The sequence below is a fragment of the Capra hircus genome, unplaced genomic scaffold, assembly GCF_001704415.2.
Source record: "Capra hircus breed San Clemente unplaced genomic scaffold, ASM170441v1, whole genome shotgun sequence".
Classification (NCBI taxonomy): Eukaryota; Metazoa; Chordata; class Mammalia; order Artiodactyla; family Bovidae; genus Capra; species Capra hircus.
In genome coordinates this window covers 7404-19049 of record NW_017202255.1, presented here as the reverse complement: position 1 = coordinate 19049, position 11646 = coordinate 7404, and the positions used below count along the sequence as shown (strand labels likewise).

Sequence of the window (11646 nt, the reverse complement as noted above, 5' to 3'; positions counted from 1 at the left end):
CTGCAGTCATCATCTGCAGTGACTTTGGAGCCCAAGAAAAAAAAGTCTGTCACTGTTTCCACTGTTTCCCATCTATTTCCCATGAAGTGATGGGAGGATGCCATGATCTTCATTTTCTGAATGTTGAGCTTTAAGCCAACTTTTTCACTCTCCTCTTTCACTTTCATCAAGAGGCTCTTTAGTTTCTCTTTACTTTCTGCTATAAGTGTGGTATCATCTGCATATCTGAGATTATTGATATTTCTCCCAGCAATCTTGATTCCAACTTGTGCTTCATCCAGCCTGGCATCTCGCATGATGTACTCTGCATATAAGTTAAATAAACAGGGTGACAATATACAACCTTGACATACTCCTTTCCCAATTTGGAACCAGTCTGTTGTTCCATGTTCGGGTCTAACTGTTGCTTCTTGTCCTGGATACAGATTTCTCAGGAGGCAGGTAAGGTGGTATGATATTCCCATCTGTTGAAAAATTGTCCAGTTTGTTGTGATCTACATGGTCAAAGGCTTTGGCATAATCAATAAAGCAGAAGTAGATGTTCTGAAATTCTCTTGCATTTTCTATGATCCAGTGGATTTTGGCAATTTGATCTCTAGTTCCTCTGTCTTTTTCTAAATCCAGCTTGAATATCTGGGAGTTCTCTGTTCACATACTGTTAAAGCCTGGATTGGAGAATTTTGAGCATTTCTTTGCTAGCATGTGAGATGAGTGCAATTGTGCAGTGGTTTAAACATCCTTTGGTATTGCCCTTCTTTGGGATTGGAGGGAAACTGACCTTTTCTAGTCCTGTGGCCACTGCTGAGTTCTCCAATTTTCTGGCATATTGCGTGCAGCACTTTCACAGCATCATCTTTTAGCATTTGAAATAGCACAACTGGAATTTCATCACCTCTACTAGCTTTGTTTGTAGTGATGCTTCCTAAGGTCCACTTGACTTCAAATTCTAGGATGTCTAACTCTAGGTGAGTAATCACACCATCATGGTTATCTTGGTCATGAAGATCTTTTTTGTATAGTTCTTCTGTGTATTTTTTCCACCTCTTCCCAATATCCTCTGCTTCTGTTAGGTCCATACCATTTCTGTCCTTTAGACAGAAGCTGAAGCTGAATGGTTTTATGAAGACCTACAATACCTTCTAGAACTAACACCAAAAAAAGATGTCCTTTTTGCCTTGAAATGAGTCCATCATGAGAAATGCTGGGCTGGATGAAGCACAAGCTGGAATCAAGATTGCCAGGAGAAATATCAATAACCTCAGATATGCAGATGACACCGCCCTTACGGCAGGAAGTGAAGAAGAACTAAAGAGCCTCTTGATGAAAGTGAAAGAGGAGAGTGAAAAGGCTGGCTAAAACTCAACACTCAGAAAACTAAGATAATGACATTTGATTCTATCACTTCATGGTAAATAGAAGGGGAAGCAATGGAAAGAGTGTCAGACTTCATTTTGGGGGGCTCCAAAATCACTGCAGATGGTGGCTGCAGCCATGAAATTAAAAGACCCTTGCTCCTTGGAAGAAGAGTTATGATTAACCTAGACAGCATATTAAAAAGCAGAGACATTACTTTACTGACAAAGATTGGTCTAGTCAAAGCTATTGTTTTTCCAGTAGTCATGTATGGATGTGAGAGTTAGACTATAAAGAAAGCTGAGCGCCGAAGAATTGATGCTTTTGAACTGTGGTGTTGGAGAAGACTCTTGAGAGTCTCTTAGACTGCAAAGAGATCCAACCATTCCATCCTAAAGGAAATCAGTCCTGGAATGTTCATTGGAAGGACTGGTGCTGAAGCTAAAACTCCAATACTTGGGCCACCTGATGAGAAGAACAGACTCACCTGGAAAGACCCTGATGCTGGGAAATATTTAAGGCAGGAGGAGAAAGGGACAACAGAAGATGAGATGGTTGGATGGCATCACCAACTCAATGGACATGAGTTTGAGTAAACTCCGGGAGTTGGTGATGGACAGGGAGGCCTCGTGTGCTACAGTCCATGGGGTCACAAAGAGCTGGGCACAACTGAGCGACTGAACTGAACAGAGATCATTCTGTCATTCTTGAGATTGCACCCAAGTACTGACTATGAGGGCTACTCTGTTTCTTCTAAGGGATGGAGGACATATAGATATATTCAGTTAAAATATATTCTTTTCCAGATTCTTTTCTATTACAGGTTAATAAAAGATACTGAATACATTTCCCTGTGCTTATTTTATATAGTAGTATGTATCTGAAATTCCTAATTATTATTTGTAGACTTTTCAATGATTCCCATTCTAACCAGTGTGAGTTAGTGCATCATTGTAGTTTATTATTTCTCTAAAAATTAGCAATGTTGAACATCTTTTCATGTGCCTGTTGGCCATCCATATGTCAAACAGATGTTCTTAAGGACTATTAACATCAACAGGAAAGAACTTTCCCAAAAGAAGAGAGTTTAGTTGCCCTCTATGTCTTCATGCTGATGTTCAACTGCTTAAATTTGGTTTCAGTGCTATGGACTGTTGCAGATATTTCTTGGAAATGAGGTACTTTATAGCATGGGCCTCTTTCTCTTGTTTCTCCACAGCACCTTGAGGAAAGAGCCTGTGTTCAATGATGAGCTCCCCTCCCGCATCCTATGTGGCACTGTATCCATCAAGCCCAATGTGAAGGAGTTTACAGAGACTTCAGCCATATTTGAGGATGGGACAGTGTTTGAGGCCATTGATTATGTCATCTTCGCAACAGGCTATGGTTATGCCTACCCTTTCCTTGATGACTCCATCATCAAAAGCAGAAATAATGAGGTCACCTTGTTCAAAGGCATCTTCCCCCCATTCTTGGAAAAGCCAACCTTGGCTGTGATTGGCCTTGTCCAGTCCCTTGGTGCTGCCATCCCCACAGCTGACCTGCAGGCCCGCTGGGCTGTTAAAGTATTTGCAAGTAAGTGGGCCATTCTGTCTTTCATTCATTTAGTCAACAAATATTTACTAAGCACATACTGCATGCCAAGCTCTGTGACAGGTGCTGGGGATATAAAGGGAATAAGACAGACATGAGCCTTGACCTCACAGAGCTTAAAACAGGGTAGCAGGAATGCTACAACAGGGAAAGGTTTAGGGTGTTGTGGTGAGGATAACTGGGTTGTAAGTTATTGTCTAAAAATCGAACAGCCTGAGGAAAGGTATAAAGGTAAGACTCAGCATGGAATGTGTGAAGAATAAGAAGCATTTTGGTGTAATGAAATATAAAGCAGAGGTAGAGAGTAGCAAGAAAGGAAGGAAGGAAGGAACCAGAGCATGGAGGGCCTTACAATCTATGTCAGAGGGCTTAAACTTCTCATAGGGGATTGATAGGACTTTGAAAGCCTATAAAAGCAAGAGGACAGCAGTGGGTCACTGCAATGTCAAGTTACACTGCAAAGACTGAAAGGGCCCTGATGGGTGTCAGGTCATGCTGGAGACATTATTGGTGTCAACTCTGTCAAAACAGCAGTGTCAGGCCACTTCTATGCTCTGTTGATAATCTTCTCCCCCTTCCTCCACCTGGATCCTATGGGCTTCAGAGGTAACATGTTTGTGTGGACAAATTAAGAATATAAGGGTTACATGGAGAAAAACAATGTCTCAAAATTGATTTAATTTACTCCAGAAAACTAAAATCATGGCATCTGGTCCCATGACTTCATGGCAAATAGATGGGGAAACAGTGGCTGACTGTGTACATGGTGACTGCAGCCATGAAATTAAAAGACGCTTACTCCTTGGAAGGAAAGTTATGACCAACCTAGACAGCATATTCAAAAGCAGAGACATTACTTTGCCAACAAAGGTCCATCTCGTCAAGGCTATGGTTTTTCCAGTAGTCATGTATGGATGTGAGAGTTGGACTATAAAGAAAGCTGAGCACCAAAGAATTGATGCTTTTGAACTGTGGTGATGGAGAATACTCTTGAGAGTCCCTTGGACTGCAAGGAGATCCAACCAGTCCATCCTAAAGGAGATCAGTCCTGGGTGTTCATTGGAAGGACTGGTGCTGAAGCTGAAACTCCAATACTTTGGCCACCTGATGCAAAGAGCTGACTCATTTGAAAAGCCCCTGATGCTGGAAAAGATTGAAGGCAGGAGGAGAAGGGGACAACAGAGGATGAGGTGGTTGGATGCCATCACTGACCCCATGGAGATGAGTTTGAGTAAACTCAGGGAGTTGGTGATGGACAGGGAAGCCTGGCATGCTGCAGTTCATGGAGTCGCAGAGTTGGACACGACTGAGCAACTGAACTGAACTGAACTGAATCATATTGATCACCACTGTTAAAGTGTGCTTTTATTCAAGGATTCAAAAACCTTGGCCAGTATAGTTGTACCTTACCTAACATACTGTCCATAGAAATTTAGACTGTAGGTAATAAAGAAAAGTTACAATCAAAGAGCATATGTGTATGTTTTCTTAACATGTTGTGGACAAGTAAATTTCTATTTCAAATGTACCATGAAGGTTCATTACTTTCAAAAACCCATCATGAAATCTTTTGTAAGTGATCCTATTATCTTTTTCTCTTGAAAGGCACAACACTCTTATGGGAAGATCAGATACAGTTCATATATCCAAGAAATTTACATAAAACTAAGTGAAAGTGAAAGTGAATGTGAAGTCACTCAGTCGTGTCCGACTCTTTGTGACCCCATGGACTGTAGCCTACCAGGTTCCTCCCTCCATGGGATTCTCCAGGCAAGAGTACTGGAGTGGGTTGCCAATTCCTTCTCCAGGGGATATTCCCGACCCAGGGATCGAACCCGGGTCTCCTGCATTCCAGGCAGACACTTTAACCTCTGAGCCACCAGGGAAGCCCACATAAAATTAAGGGCATCATTTATTCATTCAACAAATATTCACTGAACACCTGCTATGCACAAGGCTCTGTCTTGGCACTTAAGATACACCGAGCAAAATGACCAGAATTCTGGTCCCTTACTTTCTCATAGGGGCACAGCAAATATCTGACCACAGGGTACCAGCAGGCTGAGGTGAGATACTAACAATGATTGGGGAGTATTCACGAGAATGTCATATATCCCCTGCCATTATTACAGAGCCAAATGAGCTACAGTTAGCAATTGGAAGAGGCCTCCATTAATGTGAAATTTACAAAAAACTAAAAATTTTCTGTCATCCCTTAAAATATCCTCCTTGGCTACAGGCTGATGTTGGAAAATCCAGATTTCCTTCCATTGTCCCAATTGAATTGCCATGGACCTTAGATTGAATTATTTTACCAGACTATCTCTTGAGATCATTCTTGGTAAGAGGATGCAGAAAGAAATATGAAGACACCGGTAAGCTATTATATGCATGAGTCATACTGAGGATTAGGCCCTCCATAATGTCATCAGAAGTATAAGACTCAGTCACTTGAAGCTACAAACTTTTCCACTGTCACTATATCATGGAAGGCCAGCTTTGCAATTCCCAGAGCAAGTTCATTGGCTTCTCAAATCTTTGTTTCTGTGAATTGTTATTCTGCTAAACACACTAAAGATAGTTCCTCTTGATAGAAAATCTATTATGGATATAGTTCATAAACACTAAATGAAATTCATCATGTGTAATTGCATATTTCTGATTTCTTTTTCTTTTTCAATATCTCTGACTTCATTTCTTTTTTAGATTCATGTACCTTGCCAACTACAAATGAAATGATGGATGACATTGAGGAGAAAATGGGGAAGAAACTCAAATGGTAAGAGATGGTACTTGCTAATGAACAAATCTTAAAATTTGCCTTTTATATAGGAAAACATTAATAGATTCTATAACCTTGTCATTAGTCAGTTCACATTTTTGAAACACTTGTTATAATCAAGCAGTATTAGATGGGCAAATAATAATCATTATATTTCTCCTCTATAATGCTAGCACACAGGTTCTCAAACAGGGGGGATTTTCCCCCGCAGGGGACATTTGGCAAAATCTGGAGACATTTCTGGTCATTCCAAGTGAAGAGAGCATGCTACTGGTATCTAATGGGTAGAAACCAGGAATGCAGAGGACAGTCCACCTATACAAAGAATTATCTATCTCAAATTGTCAATAGTGCTGAGGTTGAGAAATGACTGTTTTCCCAAGAGCTTCTTTCCCATCAGCCACATGTCTACCACAAATTAGCTAACTGGAAAGTGAGCAGTGGCAATGCTGTAACAAGAAAACCAAATACAGTATTAAATAGAGTTCACCTGCCCTAATATTTTCTACTAAAAGAATAGTCACTTCTGATCCATCCAATCATGAGTTTTCACGTAACCATAAATGGGACTGGTAGGAAGTTAAGTGACTCAACATCAGATGTATAAATGTACTCTTTTGTGTTAATCACTCTTATAAAATTCAGTCCTTTTTAAATTAAACATTAAAATCTATTAAAAATAATTAGGTAATGGATCACATATAGATGAATAAGTGACCATATAGGAAGTATTTCTACTTTAAAATCTCTAACATGTCATTCATTAAAGGGCCAAGAAAGTCATTGGCTAAGGGCCTAAAGAAGAGAAGACATGGGTATACTCAGACTCAACAAAACCTTCCCTATTTCATACAGAAAACCATCACAATATTGTAATTATCCTCCAATTAAAATAGTTTTTTTTAAAAAATAAAAAGATCAGCCAAAAAATACCTCCCCTGCACCTCCTCCAGTTCATAGGACAGCTCTGTGAAATGAGCACTTCTATGTGCTAACAGTTCATGCAGCTTACTCTGCTTACTACCCTTTATGACTGAAGCCAGTAAGAAGAAAGAGGAGGGGAAAGAGAGGCCTTAATGTCAATCTTTTTTTGTTTGTTTGTTTGTTTTTTTTTTTTCTGATTAAATATTTTTATATTGAGAAAAAGCATTATATCCAAGTAACAAATTAATCTTACATTACTAAACATCATTGGAAATGCTAAAATTGTTATTCACAACCAATGAATAGCATCATCTTTTTGATGGGGCAATTACCCCAAGTGATCTGGTGGTGCAAAGTCATGTGATTCAAAAGTGGAATAAATCAGACATGTAGCAGAGAGCCATCAGTGAGAGCTTAAACATGCTACAGGCTTACAGGTCATCACAAGGAGAGATGTAATAGTTGTCTGAAAGTGAAAAAAGGCATGAAAATATTTTATTTTTGAACTGTGGGCATCTTTTAAAAACTATCTGATTGAAAGCCAATTCTCTATTTTTACTGAACCAGTCATCCTATATGTATTGAATGCATATGTGGTGCTAATTCAAAGATTATATCACTGAACTTCAAAGAACGTACAGTATGACAGGAAGAGATGTACTGAATTAAATTATTAATAAAATACTGTGTTAGATTTCAGTAGCAATTCAGACATCTGGATGTAGCAAGCATTTGTAAAACAATCCAAATGATTCCACAGTTCTGAAGCATTAGTCTAATCCCTTTCTTACTTTTGGAAGATAACTTGTCAGCTTAATGTATGTTGCCTTCTCCATAGAGGATGGCAAAGATATGGGCCTGCCTTGTTGAGAACCAAACAATCCAGAGAAACTCCGTTATAGGAAACCTCATTGCTCTGTAAAAAGTACCTGCCAAACCAGAAAGGTGATTCCAGGAAGAGTTAGCAGCTTTATAACGTCTTTGGAAAACTTTATTTTTTTCATCAGGAGTGAGCAAACAAGATGGTGCACTCTGAGACCAAATTATTGTCCCATATCTATCCCATTCCCAACTACTCACAGAAAGGACCATGTGCCCCTTAAGTTGAGGTGATCACTAATTTGCTCTCCTGCCTCCTTGAAAGAAAGTACAGAAAATTGTTTTGCCACTGATTTAGCTGAATGAAACTCATCTCATCATCCTGTTTTTTGGACCAGGATGCTCTCTCTAAATGTGCCATCTCATTGGGCTTTGTCACCAGATAGTGCTGGAGAAATCTTGGATAGCTTATGGACAAAACTCTTAAAATTTTGTTATTTTGAGATTTTGCTTCTTTGGGGTTGGGGTACACTGGCCACCCCATCTGGCTGTGAGAGCTCTCTACAGTCTGTGGGCTGGCAGGGTGCTAATCTTTTAAAATTTCTTTCCCTACCCAAAGCTCCGTTTTTTGGTGAGGTTTCAGTGAGGTCTGTTAGGTGTACATCTGGCAGCTTAGTTGGCTTAAAATGTTCTCTCCTTTGGTGTGATCTCTTTGGGGACCAATTGAGAGGAAGAAAAACCGGGAGCATAACTGTTTTGATTCTGAAAATTGATGTGTCTTTTTGAAATAAAGGACCAGTCTCTCCAGTAAAAAAAAAAAAAAAAAAGAAAGAAATGAGAACAGCAAAAAAAAAAAAAAAAGCAAAAACAAAAAACAGAGACATACGTAGCTGATATAAGATGGTAAATGATTGCTTGGTTGCTCAGTGATATTCATCTTTGTGACCCCACGGACTGTCACCCACCCATGTCCTCTGTCCATGAGGATTCTCCAGGCAAGAATCCTGGAGTGGGTTGCCATGCCCTTCTCCAGGTGAATGATTAATTGCCATTAAAAGGTATAGCTTTTAGGAAATATATAGATCATTTTAGGCAGCGGTGATGGAATGGATGTTATATTCTGACGATTAAGTAGCCTATGTATTTTGTTTCATTCAGTAAAAATAAAATCCTACCAACAGTCACACACATATATGTGTGTGCCTGTTCCTCTCCACACATACCCCAAACTAAAGAGGAACCATATGTAAATCTATTACATTTTAATCAAATTCTTCTGGCAGGTATTTTATGACCTTTCTGAAGCGCTGCAGTAGAATTGTCAAGCAACCTAAACTTGTCCTTCTTTTAAACGCCTCAATGCAAAATTTGAAGCAAACTCACTGGAGCTACATGTACAGTTTTGAAAGACAGTCTAATTTTTCTGGGAACATTGAACATAGTATGATTGACCTCAAAATTGACATTCAACAATTTAGGTGTGCAATTTATTTTTTTTTTATTTTAAATTTTAAAATCTTTAATTCTTACATGCGTTCCCAAACATGAACCCCCCTCCCACCTCCCTCCCCACAACATCTCTCTGGGTCATCCCCATGCACCAGCCCCAAGCAAGCTGCACCCTACGTCAGACATGGACTGGCGATTCAATTCTTACATGACAGTATACATGTTAGAATTCCCATTCTCCCAAATCATCCCACCCTCTCCCTCTCCCTCTGAGTCCAAAAGTCCGTTATACACATCTGTGTCTTTTTTCCTGTCTTGCATACAGGGTCGTCATTGCCATCTTCCTAAATTCCATATATATGTGTTAGTATACTGTATTGGTGTTTTTCTTTCTGGCTTACTTCACTCTGTATAATTGGCTCCAGTTTCATCCATCTCGTCAGAACTGATTCAAATGAATTCTTCTTAACGGCTGAGTAATACTCCATTGTGTATATGTACCACAGCTTTCTTATCCATTCATCTGCTGATGGACATCTAGGTTGTTTCCATGTCCTGGCTATTATAAACAGTGCTGCGATGAACATTGGGGTACATGTGTCTCTTTCAATTCTGGTTTCCTCCGTGTGTATGCCCAGAAGTGGGATTGCTGGGTCATAAGGTAGTTCTATTTGCAATTTTTTAAGGAATCTCCACACTGTTCTCCATAGTGGCTGTACTAGTTTGCATTCCCACCAACAGTGTAGGAGGGTTCCCTTTTCTCCACACCCTCTCCAGCATTTATTGCTTGTCAATCTTATTCTTAAGAGTTTCTAAAAGCAAATGAGATCACATTCCAACTAAATGTATGAAACAATTTATAAATTGCAGCAAATATTAAAACTATTCATAAACCCAATTTAAAACACATCAATATAAAAATCTAACTCTGGAGAAGATCTTAAGCAAGTGTCATATAAAGAATACTCATGTATCAAAGACTAAGTTAATCAGTCACCTTGAGACCCTAGGGTCAGTTCACCCATGGCTAGAAGCAAAAGCCCAAAATGACATCATAGTTGAATAGAGGCCAGAAAGGAGAGGAAAAAACAAAAACAGGTCATTTAAGTCAAAGAACATATGATGCATTCTATGTTGTGAGAAAAGAGAGTATTCATGGGGTATTACTGGAGGTAAGTGAAAGTGAAGTCGCTCAGTCGTGTCCGACTCTTTGCGACCCCGTGGGCTATAGCCTACCAGGCTCCTCTGTCCATGGGATTTTCCAGGCAATAGTCCTGGAGTGGATTGCCATTTCCTTCTCCAGGGGATCTTCCCAACCCAGGGATCAAACCCGGGTCTCCCGCATTGTAGACAGACACTTTACCATCTGAGTAAAATGCTACTTTTCTGAAAGTTTAAAAAAAAAAAAATGAAATTTGTGCCTCTGTTTACAAATGTGGCACTCATTGCAATGTGTTATTTTGTTTCCTCAGGTTTGGCCAGAGCCAGACTTTGCAGACAGATTACATCACATACATGGATGAACTGGGCTCCTTCATAGGGGCCAAACCTAACATACCATGGCTCTTCCTGACTGATCCCCAGCTGGCCCTGGAGGTGTACTTTGGTCCTTGTAGCCCATACCAGTTTCGACTGATGGGACCAGGGAAGTGGGATGGGGCCAGAAATGCCATCCTGACCCAATGGGACAGGACATTAAAGCCAACCAGGACAAGAGCTGTCAGTGAAGCTAAAAGACCCCAACCCTTTTACAATTTGCTTAAAATTCTTTTATTCCCAGTGCTTCTTCTGGCTGTTTTACTTGCATTTCATTGATAAGAAATTTATTTGGGTCTCAGAATTCAGCCTAGAAGTTTAATTGCAGATATGTATATACATATATTAAATTTTACAGCTGTTGTTTCCTTTCTTGCAGATATAAGAATAAATCCTAGCCCATCTGACTAAAGTCTAAATAAAATGGAAAATAGTATCTACCTTTATGATAAGAATCTATACTTTAAATAGATTTTCACATACTGAATTGGCAAGTTTGGAGATGATCAAGATAAAGAAAAAGATGGGAGGGTATATGGGAGTGAGCCCAGATTTGTTGGCTGAATAAAGTTTAATAAGCTTTTTAAAGTGTGTTTGGTCATGGGGAGAATTTACATCACAAAAAATGTTAAGTCTTATAACTCATGACACTGTATATCTCTCCATTTTAGATCTTTAATTTCTTCCTCTGTAGTTTTTAGCACTGTGCCCATTTTACGTCATGTTTATCCTGAGTATTAAGCATTTTTGAATATTATAGTTTAATTTTTTAATTTCTTATTGTTTATTGCTAGTATATAGAAATGCACTCCTTTGTTCTAGGAACTTTATGTAGATCCTATATACTCTACATAAACAATCATGTTGTCTAAAAATAAAGACATTTTATTTCTCTCATTTATAATTAAATGTCTTTTATTTCTTTTTCTGCATTATTGCACTGACTAGAAACTCCAGTATTTTGGATAAAAGTGGGGAGATCAGACATCCTTGCCTTGTTCTTGGTCTTAGGAATAAAACATTCAGTCTTTTACCATTAAACATGATCTAGCTATAGATTTTTCATTAAATTGAAGAACATTCCTTTTGTTCCTAGTTTTCTGACAATTTTCACCAAGAATGGATTTTGTCTTTTTCAACTACTTTTTTCTGCATCAGTTGAGATGGTCTCTTTTTTGCTTTAGTTTATA

The 11646-nt window shown here is 39.1% G+C and overlaps 1 protein-coding gene across 1 annotated transcript; it reads left to right on the top strand.

The window, feature by feature from the left end:
* The first annotated feature begins 2543 nt into the window (after positions 1 to 2543).
* Positions 2544 to 11185, top strand: LOC108635070 (putative dimethylaniline monooxygenase [N-oxide-forming] 6). The gene is made up of 3 exons (XM_018045369.1): positions 2544 to 2928; positions 5653 to 5725; positions 10393 to 11185. Exons 1-3 carry the CDS (start codon positions 2544 to 2546, stop codon positions 10733 to 10735), a joined length of 801 nt encoding a protein of 266 aa, XP_017900858.1. The 3' UTR covers positions 10736 to 11185.
* The last annotated feature ends 461 nt before the right edge of the window (positions 11186 to 11646 follow it).

What these genes read in the sequence shown, in the direction of transcription:
- LOC108635070 (XM_018045369.1), top strand. Translation starts at nt 2,544, where the DNA reads ATGGGCCTCTTTCTCTTGTTTCTCCACAGCACCTTGAGGAAAGAGCCT. An exon ending in GGCTGTTAAAGTATTTGCAA is followed by an intron (nt 2,929 to 5,652) that starts GTAAGTGGGCCA and finishes TTTCTTTTTTAG; the next exon opens with ATTCATGTACCTTGCCAACT. An exon ending in ATGGGGAAGAAACTCAAATG is followed by an intron (nt 5,726 to 10,392) that starts GTAAGAGATGGT and finishes TTGTTTCCTCAG; the next exon opens with GTTTGGCCAGAGCCAGACTT.